The sequence below is a fragment of the Rhamphochromis longiceps genome, linkage group LG23 (assembly GCF_057381845.1).
Source record: "Rhamphochromis longiceps isolate RC_006_pf linkage group LG23, R_longiceps_female_GT1.1, whole genome shotgun sequence".
Classification (NCBI taxonomy): Eukaryota; Metazoa; Chordata; class Actinopteri; order Cichliformes; family Cichlidae; genus Rhamphochromis; species Rhamphochromis longiceps.
The window spans coordinates 16690478-16712232 of NC_140578.1; the positions used below are offsets into that span (position 1 = coordinate 16690478).

At 40.1% G+C, this 21755-nt stretch overlaps 1 protein-coding gene across 1 annotated transcript in view; it reads right to left on the bottom strand.

Annotated features, from left to right (window-relative positions):
- nlgn1 (neuroligin 1) overlaps window positions 1-21755 on the bottom strand; it is a 301957-nt gene that overhangs the window by 162888 nt on the left and 117314 nt on the right. The window contains exons 4-5 of the mRNA XM_085398088.1: window positions 18293-18352; window positions 5802-5954 (exon numbers count right to left, since the gene is read on the bottom strand). Coding sequence (XP_085254214.1) covers window positions 5802-5954; window positions 18293-18352 — 213 coding nt within the window. The remainder of the gene's footprint in view (window positions 1-5801; window positions 5955-18292; window positions 18353-21755) is intronic.

Sequence of the window (21755 nt, forward strand, 5' to 3'; positions counted from 1 at the left end):
AAACTCAGCCAAATGAGTAGGTGAAAAGCAAACTGAGCACTGACATACACAGCTCACCTCACAACCAGAATACTTCAACATAAGTCCAGTGCAATGACAAAAAAAGAATGATTTTCATATGACTGAAATACTTCTAGCAATTTCAACTAAAACTTGCTAACCTGATCTAATTGGTTCTGTTAATGAACGTCCACACAAGTATTACAGATGCAGTAAATATTTGCTGTTATTTTGTGATTTCTTCAGTACTTACTGTTTACACACAGTTCTTACCAAGGGGGAAAAAAAACCTTTCGAATGGTACAGTATAGAAACCGCCAGTACAAGGCAGCCTGATTACAAAACAGTTTAGGAATTAATACAAATTCTCTATCTGAACGTGTATTCTGTTAAACAAAATGAAAAAGAAATACTCTAGTATCACTATCAGCAATTAAATTAACATGCAAAATACTGGACCACACAGATCGGGGCAGATTGCACTTTAATCAAAGGGCACATCTGGGCTGATTTCACACCAAAAGGATAGAAAGTCATGATTTCCAATCATGTCATCTGTCTTGTCAGCTTGCTAGCTTTCTCCTCAGAAATGCTGGGATCTTGGCAGCGGGTAGCACAGTGAAACTGGGAAATATTGAAGCAAATAGTACAACATGTCTCAATGCAGTCTGTCCACTGATCAAAGACTTCTCTGCCCTAAAATAGCAGAGGAAATGTTTGAGCCCTATTTGGCAAATTTACAAGAAAGAACATCCAAGCAGTACGGCAAAGGACTGTTGATGATGCATTTAAATATGCCTATGTGCACACAGAGAGAGAGAGCGAGAGAGAGAGAGAGAGAGAGAGAGAGAGAGAGAGAGAGAGAGAGCTTGTGACAATTAGTGTCCAGGATACAAAACTACAAGCATTACAACACTGTAAAGCTTTTATGGCAAAAAAGTTTTTGTACATAAAATGGCTTAATAGTGCTGAATAGCTTTGCAAGGACTTCCACAACTCCTACTACTGATACGTTTACTCCCTTAGTTACATACGAGGAATAAGCTTCACAACTGCCCCTCCCAAAAGCCCTTGTCAAATATCTGCACACATACAGGTAATGGCTATGGACTTTTTGAAAATGTGTTTATTGTTAGCTCAGGAGAAAGCCTGAGAAAAGTGTGACAAAATGAAAGAGAACTAATAGCAATACCAATGTTTGCAGGTGGAGCAATCATTACACATGGATGAGAACTCAAACACTTTTGTTTAAAGATTAGATGCTCTCGAGTTTTTGAGAAAGCTGTGTCAGGAGTACTAGCAAGAGGAGAAGGTAGAGAAAAGAGGCGCAAAAGGAGTAATGAACCTAAATCATTGGAGTATTTGTTTCAGGGAGAAAGAAATTAATAAGCATGAAAATAATAGTCCTCCACACTTTGCCAGCAGGACAAAAACTAACAGGAAAGAAAAAGTCCAATTACTGTGGAAGGGGAAAAGAAAAGAAGATATATTAGAATAAAAAAGGGAGCGAGAGAGCGAGCATTATTTGGGAAGGTAAATATTAGGGGAAATGCCTGTGTGAAATGCACACAGTCCTAATTTAAATAACTAGCTAGCCAAATCTGATATTTGTGGATTTTCTAATGTGTGCAGCATGCAGAAAAAATAACAAGCATGCAATCAGTAAAGTTTCTCAGCACATATCTTGGGACTGTTTGGACTAAACTATGCTGCTGATCAAATAATTAACGATAGCGCTAGTGTTTAGGCTCATAAAAATGTCCTGTATATGTTTTCTTTATTATTAATTTTTTGTTTTATTTTGTGGTTGCTTTATCTTTAAAATTTGTCACGGAGCTCACATAGTCATTATGAACCTTAGTATAGTAAAACAATAAATGGAAGAATTGACAAATGGATCAATTTATGGATTCATTTTAAATGCATAATTATCGAACTATTATATTAACATGTTTTTAAAACATCTATATTCTGCTAGTCGGTCCTTTTCTCATGCCAGGTCTCTATGGGCTTGATCAGTGCTGAAAGTAAGAGGAGCAGTAGCATGCAGAGAAATGGATATTTTACTGGCCAGGTATATCTTAAAACAATCAGAGGCTTGATGAATTGGCTGAATGGCTGATGTATGGCTGGAATGGAAGGGGTATTTGGAGAAGGTTTGAGTCAGGGAAATGTACCTCATCAATCAGCATGATTAAAGGTTTTGGCTGGGCTGAAACAAACTCCGCACTGTGAGGGCCTGGCCTTAAAGGCACAGTCCGCTTTTCAGCACTCCAACAGCCAAGCGTGGAGGCTTAAAACTCACATATTACCACATGCAGTCAACATTTGTGACTCTGTGTTTGTCACAATGCCAGTATGATAGACATCTGGGATTAAACAATATTAAATAACTCAGTGTGACAGTTTCATAACTGCTCAGTAACAATCCCCTATATAAGTTTTATTCACTGGGGACACTGATGGGAATCGAAATGTTTTTATGACAAGGCAAGATTTTATATGATAATATCCAGCAAATTTCAGAATATTATGTCACTTTAAAGGGAAAAAAAACATCATACCATATTTGTGATAGAGCATTTAGCTTCTTAAGCACTTCCAAACAATTCAAACCAAAACTAACCTCACAGCAGGACTTCTGATTATAAACCAAGGGGGACTGAGATGGCACTTTGATAGCACTATACTATGTGTTTCATAAACACCCAATCTGCACCCTGGAGAAACTTCTGATTCATTAAACACACAACCTCCTACACACCCATGAACACACACTGACAGTAGCATACTATATGCATGCCCCATGGCCAAAATCATTGCAGCCAAGGCCCTTAACCCATAAATACAGCTTCGCGCCAGCAGCTCTACATATTTAAAGCCGCTAATGGTTTCCTTCGTAGTGCTCACTTGCACACACAAACACACTAAACCAAGGAGAAAAATCACTGGAGCGAGGGTAGGGATTTCTGTCAGCTGAGCAGCATCTCCAAGCAAACAGGTGCTGCAATGGCTGGCTGGGCAAGGTAAATGGCCTGTATTTGTATAGCGCTTTTCTAGTCCCTGAGGACCCCAAAGTGCTTTACAGCCACCCATTCACACACACATTCACATACTGGCTACATTGCAGCCACAGCCACCCTGGGGCGCACTGACAGAGGTGAGGCTGCCGGACACTGGCGCCACCGGGCCCTCTGACCACCACCAGTACGCAACAGGTGAAGTGTCTTGCCCAAAGACACAACGACGGAGACTGTCCAAGCCGGGGCTCGAACCAGCAACCTTCCAATTACAAGGCAAACTCCCAACTCTTGAGCCACGATCGTCCGTATAGGTCAGTCCCACACTTTAGCCAACATTGGCCAACTGGCTAACTAGAGAACATAATAATAATGCTGAGAGCCTGGTAAATGTTAGTAGGTATAAAAGGTTTAAACAAACATTGTTTCCTAGTCCTTCTTAATTTTTGAGATGTGTAATATCTTTCATTAACTCCTGTATTCATTCTCTAATAAAGAGCTTTTTTCCCCCCATACCAAATGTTAAACCAAACACATGTTTAGTTATCATACCTAATATACGGGTTTATTCATATTACGAACATGTGGTCGGCTGACTTTAATTAAAGAGGCTGATAATACATATACATCATGTCTGGACCAATGAAACATTAACATTCAATTCAGTTTATTAATATATCCAGTTCACAGTTTACAGCAACAGTAATATCAAGGTACTATATAATGTAACCTTAAGGCCCTGCAATATTACTGCGTCCCCCTTTTGAAAAAGCACTTGGTGACCTCGGAGAGGAAGAACTCCCATTTAAATGTCAGAGCCGTGTGGGCTCTGACTCTTAACAGTGAGAAAGAAAAACAACTTAGAGTCCAACACAGAACTTGTACTCAATTATACTGGATAACTGAATGGAAAGCCCACAAGCCCACTGATTATGAGTCCTATATCTACTGTCATTCACACACAGACACACACAAACACACACAGCCCACTAGAAGGTTGGGTAAGGTAAAGCTGCACACTTTTGCCCATTGCCAGGGGGGTAAACACAAACACACAGAGTTTAATCTGAGAGCAAACAGCAGTGCCTCATGTTAACCAGCAGGAATACACTTTCCCTCAACACTATGAGGCTTGGAGCAGTTAAGAGCTTGCACATGAAAAAGGGGCGAGTGGGGAACGGAGGGAAAAAAAACAGAAAAGAATGAGAAGGAGGGAATGCCTAAGGGACTGAGGATTTCACCACTTTTAAAATAATTTTAAATGTTCTAAAATGTAACTGACTGATCTTTGGCTGGATTACTCTCACCATACTTGCCTTTTTTATCCTTTCTCAAGCTTTTGATGTTTGGAAGTGGTTGTACACTTCAGCTGCTTATGTAATTTCCATAATGCTTTATAACTATAATCTAAAGCTTTAAATGTTATTTGCAAACAGAGTTTCAATTGGCTACGCCAGTTTATTCATAACAGGGAAATCCAAGATTTCAGCTTTGAACAGCAGGTTTTGGAGTGTGGAGTTCAGTTTTTTAGTGTATGTAGAGTATGTGCACTTTATACACATGGTGTCTCTACAAACTGTAATAGTCTGCAATGAAGCTAAACTTTAGGGTGGATAGGAAGGCTGCATATCTAATCACTAGATCTTTTTTTTAAATATTCATATATGTATATTAATTATCTGACTTCTAGCTGTCAAGAATTTTAGTACCACTGTTGATCTTTGGGTATCATTAGGACGTCTGTAAGAAAGCAACAGGTTTTTCAGCCAGTCTTAGTATTTCCCATTAAAATATAACTAATGTAAAATATCAGAGGGAATAATTTTGAGATTACAGAGATGATGCAGACCACCTGCAGATCACACTAATATTTCACTGATATTGTGTTTCAGCTCTTCACAAAGAATATTATGTGAGCATTTATATTAATTCGCTAAATACGCCCTGACACACACAAACACATAGCTGTACATGCACGCACACTCACACACATGCCAAGAAAACTTTTTTTAATATATATTTGAGTGAAAGGCGGATATTGCCCTGTGTCTTTATTCTGCTATCCGTTGATCACACCGGGTGAAAACCCCATAAACCAAAAGAGCATTTAAATGAAAGCGGTCCATTCCATGACAGCATAATCTCATTCAGCACACCTTTGTTTCTATCATGTGGCAGTGACATCTAAAAGAAGGGAAAAGGAATTAGGAATTACTCTGATGAGAAAAAATAAGACAGGGGAGACAGAAAACTGAGATATCCAGAAACAAGAGGGACTGAAAATCCATTGTACTAACTATATATGAAAGGAGGCAAGAGATGTACAGCAGAGTGATAACCAGGTTCAAACTATGCAGAGATGCAATCAACATGTCACTTTAAACAAATACGTAGATGAGCAAAGGATCAGAAAAGGGATGGCACAAACATTTTGTACTACTATGCCTGTCACCTGCCTACTTTAGCGTCAAAGTCAAGGAAGAATGAAAAGCAATCATCTCATAGAAAGCTCAAATTCAGTCTTTGGAAATATCGCAATCAATCAACAAAGAAATGAGACCAGATATTAGCAAGAAATACCAGTTTGAGCCAGAACAATGTACAGACCAAAAAAAGAAAGGAAGGCAGAAAGAAAGGAAAAGAAAGAAATAAAGATATCCCTGGTCTTCGTCTTTTTAAGGCTAACGTAATAGACTCAACATGACAAAAGGCATAAATAAAGGAAGAACAGACACGACACAACATGACAGCAATAATGGTCACTCATTGCAGGATCCTTACCTAGGACGCCAAGTCTGTAGTTTAAAGTGATGACAATCACGTTCCCATAGCTGGCCAGGATACTGCCATCAAACATATTCCCAGTTCCTTCCATGTAGGAGCCCCCATGGATGAAAACCATCACTGGTTTGGGGCTTCCACTCTCCCTAATGTCTAGAGGAGGGGGGGTGGGGGGGTGAAAAGGAGAAGGTGGAAGAGGCAGAAGGACTGGTTAGATGACATATTGAAAGCGACGGTCAGGGATTCACTTTCAAAACTTTCATTTGTAGGGGGCTTTCGCCAACCTTTTTGGCACACTGGCTTTCAACATAGAGACCTTGTCAGTTTTAGGCATCAAAATATTTTGTCAATATGAAAGCACTATATGACTGTTGTTATTGAGATATACTGTTTAATTTGTTTATCAATGTATCTAAATTCCATATGCATGTAAAGGAAAAACGATATTTGATGTGTTTAATTTAATGAGTTGTATTTTCCTTCAGGCAATGGACTGTCCAAAATGCCAGAATGGCAATCTGAAATGTCCCACTATACTGAGGAACTTCAGAGAATAACATGGGATAAATTTTAATTTAATTTCATTTAATTTAAGAGCACATGAGGTTTGACAACTTTATGAAAAAGCTTTGTTTTATTGGGACATAATTTTACTTCAGTAAAGTAGTGTATCCTTTTTTTTTTCAACTGCAGCGAAAAGCTTACCTTGACTTTGTGAATATGAATGCATATAAGCACAGACTGATAGATGTAAAAACTAACTAAGCTTGTCTTTTAAAATAACTCAGCGTGATTTAAAGCAGATTTAATCATTTTGAGCAGTGAGAATCTATTAATGTAAAAAAGAAGTATGTGTACTTGCACCTGGCAAATGTAAGGTATGGCCCAGGAGATCTAACAACATGTGAGAGCCCATGTTCAAAACAAGGTTCCACTTTCATCTCGTTTTTCAGTGATAAGCCTTTTCATGTTGTTTCTTAACTGTTTCTATCAGTACATGTAGCAGTACACATCATTTATCCTAATGATGTTTTATAGTGAGGGATCAGGTCCAGAGAGAGATGAGAGAGTGTGCGGGGAATTAAAAGTAAACCAACCAAGAAAACAAAAGACAGATTCTGTCAATATTTTTTGATACTTTTCTAAACCAGAGGAGTGGCAAATTAGAAACCTCAAGAAAAACACACATTTTGATGGAACTTCTTGACACTAAAAGACTGATATGAAAATAGTTTGTAGGTGCCCCTATAAATGCAATGCATCAGCATCATTTTAACATTATTGCTCCTTTTTTAACTAAAATTTAGGACTATATCTATATCTCTCTATATATAGAGATATAGATCTATATCTATATCTATCTATAGATCTCTCTCTCTCTCTCTCTCTCTCTCTCTCTAATATATATATATATATATAAAACACCCAGCACGCCCCTGCGGGCGGTTTATCCTACAAGCTCGGGTCCTCTACCAGAGGCCTGGGAGCTTGAGGGTCCTGCGCAGTATCTTAGCTGTTCCCAGGATTGCGCTCTTCTGGACAGAGATTTCCGATGTTGTTCCCGGGATCTGCTGGAGCCACTCGCCTAGCTTGGGAGTCACCGCACCTAGTGCTCCGATTACCACGGGGACCACCGTTACCTTCACCCTCCACATCCTCTCGAGCTCTTCTCTGAGCCCTTGGTATTTCTCCAGCTTCTCGTGTTCCTTCTTCCTGATATTGCTGTCATTCGGAACCGCTACATCGATCACTACGGCCGTCTTCTTCTGTTTGTCTACCACCACTATGTCCGGTTGGTTAGCCACCACCATTTTGTCCGTCTGTATCTGGAAGTCCCACAGGATCTTAGCTCGGTCATTCTCCACCACCCTTGGGGGCGTCTCCCATTTTGACCTCGGGACTTCCAGGTTGTACTCGGCACAGATGTTCCTGTACACTATGCCGGCCACTTGGTTATGGCGTTCCATGTATGCCTTGCCTGCTAGCATCTTGCACCCTGCTGTTATGTGCTGGATTGTCTCTGGGGCATCTTTACACAGCCTGCACCTGGGGTCTTCATATATATATATATATATATATTACAGGGCACTTTGTATTATTTATAACTTAATTTATTTGTAGTATTCTTCCTAGATTATGCATTGTGTTCTGCAATAATAATACAATAATAATACAAAAACAGGGCATTGTTGGAATGCTACTACGCAAGTAACCCCGGCGGAAGGGGCTACATGAATAGGATGCGGGACCTATGGATTCTTCGATATCCAACATCCACAATGACGGCGAAACAACTAGTAGCTCAGTGTTCCAACATTCGAAAGAAGGGACTGCTCTCACAGCTAGAGATTGACGAGGTACAACACAAATGCTATGGCAAGGAGGAGTCAGGACGCCAGGTCAGGGGGGAGATATCATCACCCCCACCCGAGATTGGGTACATAGCCCCAAGTGCGATAGGAGAAGGATCGTTGAGTGTGAGAGGAACTGACCTGAAAAATAGGATCATCGCCAAGCTTGAAACCTGTATCCCCCGTAGTCGGTTACCAAGATTACGTGAAGTACCCTCAGAAGGTCTGCTAGATGATGTTAATGCAGCACTACGGACGATACCTACAACCACGATTACCGACACTAACAAGCTGATCTACAATACGGCAGCAGTGATCAGTGAGATGCTTGGCTACAAGTTGAACAGCCACAAGGGGCAGTACCCTCCATGGAGAAGGAGGCTAGAGGGCAAGATCAAAGTAGCACGGAGGGAGGTCAGCCAACTAATGGAGTTGCAGAAAGGTGCGACAAAGAAGGTGCATAAGAAATACAGCAAGCTGTCCATACCTGAGGCCTTGGAAACTGCCAAGCAAAGACTCATAGCCTTGCCCAGCCGCTTGAGGAGGTACACCAGAGAGATAGGCAAAGGTGTACTCTCAGTGGCAAGGGAACAATAATAATAAGAGAACAGCACCACCAAGGCTGGAGACGGAGCAATACTGGAAGAGCATATGGGAGAAGGACGCAACCCATAACGGCAATGCTCAGTGGCTAGTGGATCTGAGGGCAGACCACAGCGACCTCCCTGAACAGGGTCCAGTAACCATCACAGTGGCCAACATCCAAGAAAGGGTCTCCAGTATGAAGAGTTGGACAGCACCAGGGCCCGACATGGTTCACGCCTACTGGCTAAAGAAGCTGACTGCACTCCACGAGCTTCTGGCAGCACAAATGAACCAGCTGCTAGTTAACGAGAGACACCCGGAATGGCTAACCGAAGGTCGGACGGTCCTGATCCCCAAGGACCCCAAGAAGGGACCGGTCCCCTCCAACTACCGACCAATAACCTGCCTCAGTACTACATGGAAGCTCCTGTCAGGCATCATATCGGCTAAGATGAACAGGCACATGGGTCAATACATGAGCGGGACACAGAAAGGGATTGGCAAGAATACCAGAGGCGCAAAACACCAGCTACTGGTAGACAGAACAGTCAGCCGAGACTGCAAGATCAGACTGACCAACCTGTGCACTGCCTGGATTGATTACAAGAAGGCCTATGACTCAATGCCCCACAGCTGGATACTGGAATGCTTAGAATTGTACAAGATCAATGGGACCCTAAGAGCCTTCATCAGGAACTCAATGGGGATGTGGTGTACAACACTAGAGGCCAACTCCAAGCCCATAGCACAAGTCACCATCAAGTGCGGGATCTACCAAGGAGATGCTCTGTCCCCACTGCTGTTCTGCATAGGCCTGAACCCCCTCAGTGAGATCATTAACAAGACTGGCTACGGATACCGACTACGGAACGAAGCAGTTGTCAGCCACCTCCTGTACATGGATGACATCAAGCTGTATGCCAAGAGTGAACGAGACATCGATTCACTGATCCACACTACCAGGCTATACAGCAATGACATTGGAATGTCATTCGGACTGGAAAAGTGTAGTCGGATGGTAACAAAGAGAGGGAAGGTAGTCAGAACTGAGGGGATTGAACTACCAGAAGGCAACATTGCAGACATAGAGGACAGTTACAAGTACCTGGGGATCCCGCAGGCGAATGGGAACCATGAAGAGGCCGCTAGAAAAGCTGCAACCACCAAGTTGCAGAGGGTCAGGCAAGTCCTGAGGAGTCAGCTGAATGGTAAGAACAAGATCCGGGCCATCAACACGTACGCCCTGCCCGTGATCAGGTACCCTGCTGGGGTAATAGGCTGGCCAAAGGAGGAGATAGAAGCCACTGACATAAAGACAAGAAAGCTCCTTACCATGCATGGAGGGTTTCACCCCAAGTCCAGCACCCTGAGGCTGTACGCTAAGCGGAAGGAAGGGGGCTGGGGACTGGTGAGTGTCAGCACCACAGTCCAGGATGAGACAACGAACATCCAAGAATACATTGGGAAGATGGCCCCAACTGACCGAGTGCTCAGTGAATACCTCAGGCAGCAGAAACCCAAGAAAGAGGAGGGAGACGAGGAACCATCATGGAAGGACAGGCCCCTGCACGGTATGTACCACCGGCAGATAGAGGAGGTGGCTGATATCCAGAAATCCTACCAGTGGCTGGACAAAGCTGGACTGAAAGACAGCACAGAGGCACTAATCATGGCAGCACAAGAACAAGCTCTGAGCACAAGATCCATAGAGGCTGGGGTCTATCACACCAGGCAAGACCCCAGGTGCAGGCTGTGTAAAGATGCCCCAGAGACAATCCAGCACATAACAGCAGGGTGCAAGATGCTAGCAGGCAAGGCATACATGGAACGCCATAACCAAGTGGCCGGCATAGTGTACAGGAACATCTGTGCCGAGTATAATCTGGAAGTCCCGAAGTCAAAATGGGAGACGCCCCCAAGGGTGGTGGAGAATGACCGAGCTAAGATCCTGTGGGACTTCCAGATACAGACGGACAAAATGGTGGTGGCTAACCAACCGGACATAGTGGTGGTAGACAAACAGAAGAAGACGGCCGTAGTGATCGATGTAGCGGTTCCGAATGACAGCAATATCAGGAAGAAGGAACACGAGAAGCTGGAGAAATACCAAGGGCTCAGAGAAGAGCTCGAGAGGATGTGGAGGGTGAAGGTAACGGTGGTCCCCGTGGTAATTGGAGCACTAGGTGCGGTGACTCCCAAGCTAGGCGAGTGGCTCCAGCAGATCCCGGGAATAACATCGGAGATCTCTGTCCAGAAGAGCGCAGTCCTGGGAACAGCTAAGATACTGCGCAGGACCCTCAAGCTCCCAGGCCTCTGGTAGAGGACCCGAGCTTGAAGGATAAACCGCCCGCAGGGGCGTGCTGGGTGTTTTTTTTTTTTTTTTATTAGTCAGAATGACCTTACACAGAAAAGGAATTGGGATTAAAGAAAAGGTAGGTTGGCTCTGGTAAAATTCTCTCTGAATGCATGTCTTTGTATTATGTTTGTCTTTTCTTCTGTTTCCCTGAGTGCAGAGACCATTACATCACTCCACAGTCTCTGTCCTTTTACAGTTTTTTTTTTAAGCTATTCAGCTCCCTCTGTCGCAGCAGGCACTGGCCACAATGTAGCGACACATCATAACTCTCCTCTGGAACACTTCCAGAAACTCCTGACAAAAAAGGTCAGGAGATTATGGCAAGTGCGTATGTGTGCTGGTGCTGTACAGTCCAGATATATGTGCAACCTAACAAAAGGAGAGGAGGGGAGACAAACCGAGCATATAATAAGAATGAATGAACTGGGTAATTGTGATGATATGATTCTGTTTATGATGGTGGTTATGCAATGGTAATGATAATGCTGATAGTCATGTTGGCATGACAGTGGCAGTAGTGATAATTAACTGACAGCCTTGATGATGACAGTGATGAGTGACAGAGATGAGGATAATGTCAATTAATACTGGATATATAGTGGAATCAGCTGTGGGAATGTTAAATGGTGATTGCAATGAGTTAGACAATGATGTCAATGATGTCAACCATGATAGTGACAGTAATGGTAATGTACTTGATAGTGGTGACAATCATGGAAATAAAAATACTTTTTGCTGGTGTCACCCAAGATGGTTTTGATGACGGCAATAGCTAACTATGAAAGCGATTAACTATTACATTGCTAATGGTGTTGATAGTAATGATACTGAAAACTATTATGGTGCAAATGATCTCAGTGACAAATAACAACCATGCTAAAAAATCATGATAGCTACCTATTACATTGATGGCAATGAGGACAAGTATAACAGACAATAGCTATGATCAAGACAATGATGTTACTAAAGGACAATATTGCAACAATTATGCTAATATTAATGTTACTGTGGTGGCAGTTATGATGTAGTCAACATCATGTTACGAAAACAGCAGTGGGGCCAGGTAACGTGCAACTTCCAACCTGTGAATTTTTGACTAGTTGGAACAAAAGGGCTGTTTTTCAACAAGCATGTTTTTTTAAAATGTAATCCAAATTGCAAATATTTTGACCCAAACTATTATCTTTTTTTAAACTAAATTGGTAATTTTGGTGTATAAACTAAAATATAGTGAATGAAAAAAAACAAACAAACTTCTGAAACAGGACAAAGTGAAGTTTCCTGGTTGACAGTATTGTGATTGATGACACCGCCCCTTCTGCTTCCTTTTGGAGATTTTGTCAAACAGGACCATTCACTCTTAGTGTCTAATAACACCGCCACAGCTTGTGGTTCAAAGCATCTGTGCCAAATATGTGCTGAAAAAAAACTGCAATATTTGAAATTCTGGGGAAAAGAATGGCTTGTATTTTGATAATGGCAACAACAGTGAAGATGGTAGAGATGATGCCAACATCATGGCTATGAACAACAAAAGAAGATGATGTAGATGATTACAACAACCGCAAATTACAGTGAAATCCAATGGGCTTTATATAATAAAAAACATGAATAGCATTAATTGTAATTGTTAACATGGGTTTGTAAACAAAATGATAAGGAAAGAGTTATGATAAAAATCATAATTTTTGAGAATGGAAGCTGTGTATTATTAGAGTCACTTGTATTTTTATGAGTCCTCTCAAGTGTTACTTGAAAATAGAAATTAAATTCTGCTGAAGTGATATAAATCCAGTGTGGCTTTTTTTGTTCTTTGCTGAAGGTCAGCGGTAATGAGGTGAGGTTAGGATAAAATTGCCACAGCGACGCTCGAACATTGATGGATTTACCTGAATTTACCTGGATTTACTGACTAAAGCAACTCCCAGTGTATACTCAACATATTATATATTAAGGTTTTAAGTTTATGCTATCCAGCTTGCTCTCAGTATGGCTTCCTGGCAACCTACATTGGCTGCCAAGTGCAGCATTCAGAGCCAAAAAAATCTTGTAAATCCCAGCCTCTCCATTCATTCCCCTTACTTATCAATTTATTCAGCATATTTCAACACTTTCTACCACCCACCACTTTCCATCAGTGAATAAATTGTATTTGAGGTGATTATTGAACTAGCAAATACATGTGTGATTATTGTAATCAGTAGTTAATATTGATTCCTGTAACTTAATTTTCAATGAATGTGTCTAGAATCAGGCAGGAAAATTCAACTGTCCTCTCTCTCTTTTCTGTGTGTCTGTGTGTGTGGGTTTGTGTATTTCACAGTGAGCAGAAAGATGAAAGCTTGCTCTAAGATGAGTGAAAATAAGATGCAATCATGTAGTGATTCTACCACTCAATCTTCCCTGGGATGAGTATGGGTCAGGGAGGGTTTGTCAGAGGAGAGGTGCCATGCCAGCATGGAGTAGATCATTGCTTCCTTTAGGATGAGGTTATGATCAAAGAGATTCAGGTGCTTTAGATTTCTCTGGGCAAACCCTAAGAGAGGCCCCCAGGCTGTTGCAAAAACTTTGGTATCCTCTCCCTTTGCCAGTGTAGAGGACTTATCAAACCAACAACAGTCACAAGAAGAAAAGGGTTGTTTTTTTTTCTTTAGCTCTAGCTTTTTGCTGCAGGGAATAAAGACACAGGAATCCTGGTAAGGCCAGCAAGAAAAAAAATGAGGCCAAGTGCTAAAAACTGATTCAAAGGCTGCCTAATAAAATGTATTCAGTGAAAACTGTTCATAAAAACTTCTTCACTAACATGGTTAAGAAGGCATCAATGTAGAGATGTATGATGAAGAGATTTAGATATATTTATTTAAATCTACCATGTATTAACAGTGACCAATCATTTTATTATAATTAGAAAACCATATTTCAGCTAAATTATAATATGCAGTACAAACATTGATCATTCCCAAATCAACTAACATTTAAATCTACAATAAACGCTGTCCTGGTTCTGTTTCAGGGTCTTCTATCAGTTGGACATCCAGTTGGCAGCTCTACCCTGTGCTCCTTTCCAATGATTAAGGTCAATATCTCTAAGGTTGAGGCCAGGGAACCTTTTCAATAATGTCCATTTCCACAACTTCTATCTGTGTATCACTTTTTTAGTCACTACCCAGAGCTTGCGGCCATACGTAAGGGTAAAAATGTAAAACATAGCTCAAGTAGTAAGGTCACACTTTTGAATTAAGCTCTATATTTACCCCATTATTGCAGGGTGTTACATCAATCCATTTGACTGTCTCCCACTCCCTTCTTCCCTCACTCATGACCAAAACCCAAAGATACCTAAACTTCTCTATTTGGGATGGTGGATCATTGCCCCAAGTGGGTATGCCTTCATTTTCTGATGAGAACCAGACTTTGGGGTACTAACTGTCATCCTAGCTGCTCAATACTTGGTTGCAAACCATGGCTGTGAAAGCTAGAGTCCATCAACCAGTGAAGCCAAGAGCACCACATCAACAGCAAAAATCCAAGATAAGATCCTGAGGCTACCATACCTGAAACTGTCCTCCCCTTGCCTGAATCTAGAAACATTGTCCATTAAAATCACAAACAGAATCGATGACAAGAGCCAGACCTGGTGGAGCCCCATACCTAAGGGAAATGAGTCCAACTTCTTGCCAGCAATGAAAAACAAACTATTACTACTGCTCTACGTGGACTAAATAGCCAACAATGACAGCCCCCGCACCACCACGCTCCAGAGGACAAGGGAAGTGCTTAAATGCGTTCTCCACCACTACACTTTGCCAATTCATTTCCACAACATCCAGAGTCTGAATGGACTCTAGGGAAAGCTCAGCCATCTCTACCTCAGTGACTTCACACCTAGTGATGGAAGTCATATGCATCACACAAACACTGCTTCTATTTCTTGTGTCCTCAGTTGACGTCAGCACGCCAACCCAACCATATATACCTGACGGTTTGCCAGAATTGATTTGAAGTCGACTGAAAGTCTTGTTCCCTGGCCTCATCAGACTTCTCCCAAAGTTTGCCAGTATGGATTTGACAGAGCCATGTCCTTTTTTTTTCCAGCATTGATCAGCTACCTCCAGAATCCAACCAAACTTGGCAACATTTCCTGTTGCCAAGTGCACTTTGGACACAATCATGGTCAAACATAGTTTCCGTTATGGACTATCCATGATCGGCACTGAACTCTAGAAACAGAACTACTCTTGGGGTTACATTATCATTATCCATGTGAGCACTGAAGTACCTAGTAGACAAGAGTGCCTTCGGAGGGATGCTTGCAGCACCCCACCCAAGATTTTCAAGAAGGCCAGGTGTTCTAAGCTAGTCTCAGCATCTAAGCACTATCAATAGTGACAACCCGCTTCCCTGACCTGAAGCCAAAGGAAAATTACCATCTTGTATGAATTTAAATCCACAGAACTAAAGAAGGGGAGCACAGTGGTAAGCACTGATGCTTCATAGCAAGAAGGTCCTGAGTTCGATTCCACCATCTGGACCATTCACCTCTTTCATTGTGGAGTCTGCAAGTTCTCCCTGTGTACTCCGGCTTCCTCCTACAGTCGTTGATACTGTTATGATCTTTTCTTTTACTCCAAGATTGTCTACATGGTATTAGCAACATCTCTGGGCCCCTAACACTCTAATCTATACTGTATCCCTGGAGGTTAATCTTTCACAGGTAATAACATGTAATACTTAGAGCCTCCATAAGTAGATGCCACAGTTTGAAACAGCTTCACTTCCACATTCTGACTCTTAACTGTTCCAGCAATATTTGATGTTGAAACAGAAGCTTCTAACAAGTTCTCTGGGCTTTCCTGTTTACATCTCTATTCCCAGCACAAAAAGGATTACAAATAGCAGCTTTAGAGAATATAAAGAGATTATAAAATGCAAGATACTGGATGGGAGGGGTTGTGAAGGGATGTCCTCAATGAGTTGGCAGATAAAAGGCAACACTATGTCAAAGGTCAAAGCCTCTAGAGCTACGTGGAAAGTAAAATGGGGAGGGAGAGTTCAGACTGATTGGAGTTGCCCTGAAAGAGAGTGAGGGTCTGCGTGTCCATGCAGGCATTCTGAAACATATTTCCCTGTAAATTAAACTGGATTACTTGTCTTCTCCACATCCTTTATCGAGATAACACTTGAAGCTAGCATGGAATTCATTGAATAGATCTGTGTGAGCTTTGTGACTTTCTATAATCTTACTGACGTGTGTGTGTATGCGTGTGTGTTTGAACTCCCATAAAAACTGCATGATGATGCAGATCAAAAGGATCTGGATGGTTGTGAGTTTTACTTGGATGTAATTGCTGTTTACTCCATCACATTATACAGTAGAGGTGCTTTATTAAGACTTTCTGCCTGTCATTAGAATTGCACTGCAGCAGTCTCAAGGGGATATGACACTATCTCTGGGTTTTATCAAAGACATTTTATTTGTAATATGACTTTTCAAAGATCTCTTATTTTATGGCAATTGAGCAAAGGTTCTTCTTTCTTCTACTGATGAGATTAATGGGTTTCAAGTGGAATGCCATAGCATCATAACACCACTCATTTCAATACAAAGAAGAGTCATTGCAGTTTTCAAAAGACATTCGCCGGAACCCTGAAGTGTTTTTTTTTTTTTAAACAATACAACATGCCTTGCATTAAAGGATTAAATGGCTTTAAATGATTAGCAGTACATGGGGACAAAATAATTTATTTTTATTGCATTTGAGTTTAGAAAATTCATGGCAATAAGAGCAGAACAGGTAACAATGTTGCTTATTTTCAAACACATGGTGAGTTTGACAGAACCAGGCATATTTATGGGTTAACTAGCATGTCTTGATTACTATATATGGTTATAGAGTCTTCTCTTTATAATTTTCTGTACTAGCACATTGTGGCAGGAAACTGTGGGTTAGCATCCTTGATCTTGTCCCTATGCAGACACAGATTTTATATATAATGTATATAACTAGCCCATATAGTTATTTATATTACAATGAGTGACCTAAAGTGCAGCAGATTGGAATCTGTTTAACCCTGTAAAGATATACTATTTACAGAAAAAAATGTATAAAGTAAATCTTACGTCAGGGTCCACTTTTCCAGAGCTTTAAATTAAAACATGTAGCTACATGTCAGTCTTTAATTACCAGGATCAATAATTACCTACCAAAGTCAATATTAATGGAAATTAAATATATTAATGATAATATATTACATACATTCTAACTACAAGTTTGTCTGCTTTGAAAACTGATCAGCTAAGCCACAATAATTACTTCACCTTGTCTTACCTTTTGCTGAGTTGGTTCACAGGAGATTTAATTCCACCAGTGAGGTATTTGCCCCTGAGAAGCAGCTTTGTCTCACAGAGATGTTTGCTAAATTTTAATTGCAATCTGCGGTGTGAGCATTCACTGCAATCAAAGAAGCAACATGATTGCTCCACTGAAATTACCAAGTGATAGAAGTGTTTATGTACAGTGAGGACATCGGTGAAAACCTTAAACATAATGCTATGTCATGTGGGTTCCTTGCAAATGCTGAATAAGTGTATTTATTCAAGTTTTACATATTAATAGGTAGTAAGTTGGTCCAGCATTGCACCCCACAAGTCTTTGCAGCAACTAGGGCTGAGAAAGATATTAACATGTCTTCTAGTATTTTTATCATATTTACAAAGGTTATTTTGATGCCAAAAACATAAATAGATCTGTTAATGTAGAAAAAAGCCAGTTAGCCAACGGTTAAACTTTTGAACATGATCATATTTTAGAAACGAGGCAAATCAAAACAAAAAACATGCAAAAATGTGTTAAGAGCTGACTGAAGGGTTAATAGTTATTCTATCTGCTGGTGGGATGCAACATAGAAAAGTAAAGAAAAGGAAACAGCAAATCCAAGCAGGTAATCTACATATGTTACAGTTTTAATATCAAAGAATGGCGGAAGACATGTAAATTTTAGACATCAAGCTGAAGAGGACAAAACACATCCAGCCCAAAAAGAGAGTTTACGAGTAAAGAGCAAAAAGAAAATGTCCATCAATTTCAAAAAAAGGACAAGAAATGTAAGAAAATCAAAGAAGATAAAAATTGTAGGAGAAAGGGTAAGTTTGATTTCCCTTGTCATGCAAATCAGTTTGGCATTGGGGGAAAAAATACCTTCGTCGTCCGTGCGGTCACTATCACCTAAATCATCACTGTGTTTCTTTGTAAGGGGACCTATAGGACCAAGAAGGAGAAGATGGAGGAAAACAGGGTGATCAAGAACACAAACAGTCTTCAAAAGATGCTCTCAAAAGAAAGAAAGTTTTTTCAATCATTACTGATTTTATAGCCCCCTTTTTTCTTTTCTTTTCTTTTTTTCTTTTTAGAAAAATCCTCACATTGACAAGCAGACTGGGCAAACATTACCACAATGTCCACTTTGTTTAATGTTGGAATTTACTCTGCTTGAGTTCATTTAAGAAGTTAAAGACCAAAAAAAGAGGGACTTTAAAAAAAGAGGCAAAAAATGTTAGTTTTCTGTTGAAAATGAAGACTGAACTAAAGATAAACGTCTCAAGATCATAAACTTTAAAACATTGCATAAAGTAGCATAAATTACACACATCAGATATTGTGGTAATAACTGAATTGATCAGAATAGAAGAGAAAAACAAACAAAGACTGTAAAAGAAGCAGAGTTTTTTTTTAAGAGCAGAGCACTCTAGAGAATCATGTGACAACTTCCCCAAATGCATTTTAAAAGTGATTTGATGTCACAACACACACAAACATCTGTCCATACATATCCCTGTTTAGAATATCAACTATCCCAATATTTTAAAGGCAGTGAGAGAAAGAAAGGAGACCCCCCCAAAAAATATATATTTTTTGAGTGATTATTGGGTTATTCTTTATCCATTTATTTTCATGCTTTTGCCAAGGCATGCTATAAATCATAAAGCATGAATAAGCACACATAGTAATTTTCATAATACAATTTAGAATAATCAGTTTTATTTAAAGGAAACAAACTGAGCAATAACACAATAATGACTTTGCTCTGGCATAATAATATTGAGATTAATTATGTATGTTTGTTTAATCAATACAAGAAAAAAAGTAAAGTATGAAAGCATCTGACACTTTGAGCAGATACAATAAGGGTACTGAATTAAACTTCTTTTTTCTTTTTTTTTCAGTAGATTCTTTAAATACTCTTTAAACATTTTTTTTGTTCAACCTGAGTGTTTGTGTAGTGTTTAAGTTTATCAGGCAATTGTCTGTCAAGGGAAGTGGTTAGATGCTTCTCCATAAAAACAACAGTTTGTCATTTTAATATCAGTATTGTTTACATACACAGAGAAAAAAACGCATGCTAGCTTAAAGTATTTACACACCTACAAACAAACAAACACACAAATACAAACGTAGAGAGGAAAGAATATACATATATCTTCCAAACAAGATCAGAAACATGCAGTCTTAACAAAAAATAACAGAAGCTGTCAAGGTGCATGACACATAGAATAGCATCAGTAGCATACTGGTCCTCCCCCAACCCACCACACACACACACACACACACACACACACACACACACACACACACACACATAGTTGCGCACACATGCAATGGCATCGACAACACGTGAGCCCGTTGAGCCTCAAAGTGCCATCAGTGGATGAGGAAATCACCACTTTAGTCCTTTAATCTATCTTAATTGACCACAGCAGCAAATAGCCGGCACTTTTATGCAAATATACTTCAATTCCATTTTTAAAAACTGATCTAGCAGTTTATTCTATTTATAAGGTCAACGCTAATAAATGGCTCATATTAAACTAGAAATGTCACTAAATGAGTTGTTGTTAATGTTTATGAAATAGATCATAATGGCAGATGACTGACTTAAATGGTTAAGATGGTTCTAGCCAGTAACTCATATCCAAGAGTAATAATTCCTCCATCATAATATCTTGGTTTATTTTAAGCTCACTGATTTCTTTCCAATGACTTTAAAAAGGAGGCTGGCTTACTGCATATCAGTGTGTCCTGCAGCAGTCTCCCAGCTCTCTTTTGTGAATATGACAAGCAATTTGATAAGGGAGAGCTGACTCGTGCTTTCAATGTGCTGAATAAGCACCGAGACACCAAGTCGCTTCTTAGGAAATGGGAAATGTCTAAGAAAGAGAAAGCAGCCACTGTCTAGGGATGTGTCACCTGTTTATAGAGTATGCCGCATAGAGAGATCACTGACAAAACAATACATAAAGGTTGTGAGAAATCTGTGGTAACCTTTCAGCATACACGACGCTGAGTGATATATGTCTTCATGCTAATACCTGAATATACAGCAAGCCTACAGTTACTTTTCAAACTGTTGCATCTACAATTTAAATGCATGTTCGGACAGACAAGTACACAATTAATTTTTATATATAGATAGATATAAAATTAGCAAAACAAAGTGGTGTGTTTATATGTTTTTGACTGAAAAATATCCAAACTACAAGAGGACATTTAAATTTAAAATGCTGTTTTATCTGTGTTATTTATATTTATAGGATGTAGAAGCCTAACTTCCAGATCTAGTCTAGTCTTAAGTCTCCATGAACCAAAGCAACTATCCATTTTAGAATGTTAAAATACTTCAACTGGCACAGTACACTGAATATACTACATATGTCTCAACACCATCAACATGAAATGAGTATCATCGAAAGACAATAAGTAAATAAATAAAAACATTAAAAAGCTGTGAGCAACTGGAAAACCTATGAGAATTTAAAAAAGAAAAGACAAAAACAATGCGACTGCTCTCTGAATTGCACATGTGCTGCTTTTATAGGAGCACCTTTTCTGACTTAGGGTTAGTTGGGATCAGAGCAAGACAGCTGCATGACATGTCATATCACACACACACACACACATGTGGAGAGAGAGAAAACGAGAGAGACATCATTCAACAATCATGTGCCAATACTGAACGTCGCTGTGACAAGAATGTCCTGACACCGACCTGTCCTCACCTGCTATTTTGAACCAGTGTATGCGTGCGTTCATATGTGTGTGGGTAACTGAAGCAGAGATACTGGTGAAGTCTCAGCTGGCATCAGCTCTGATCAGTGATTAGGAACGTGACACTTCAAACATTTTTCAGATAACCTTTGTTTTAATCCCTACCATAGATAATAACCAACCAAATATACTGTACTTCTATTGCAACCCATGAAGTCATTTATAATCCATTTTAACACCAATAAAAAGAAAGGAATGTAGACATCTAGAAAAATGTGCCTGTATATTTTCACCCTGGTATTTATATATATATTAAAAAAGTAAATAAAACTCACTACAGCTAGGATTATCCCCACTGTAGACGCAACACAGGTGTCTTTGTCCTTATGTGCGTAGTCTACTAGACTACAAGGGCTCACAGTTGGTGCCCTTTTAGTCTGCTGTGTGGGTGCTGACAGGTCTGTGGAGTCGCAGCAAATTGGAATTCACGCATACATCCACGAGTCTCTTTCACCCTCTGATAACAAAATTTGCATCACCTTTGTGTAAGCAGACTTTTGCATCTTGTATATGGCAAAGGAAAGTATAACACTGGCCTAACGTGTGATTAGGCACATGT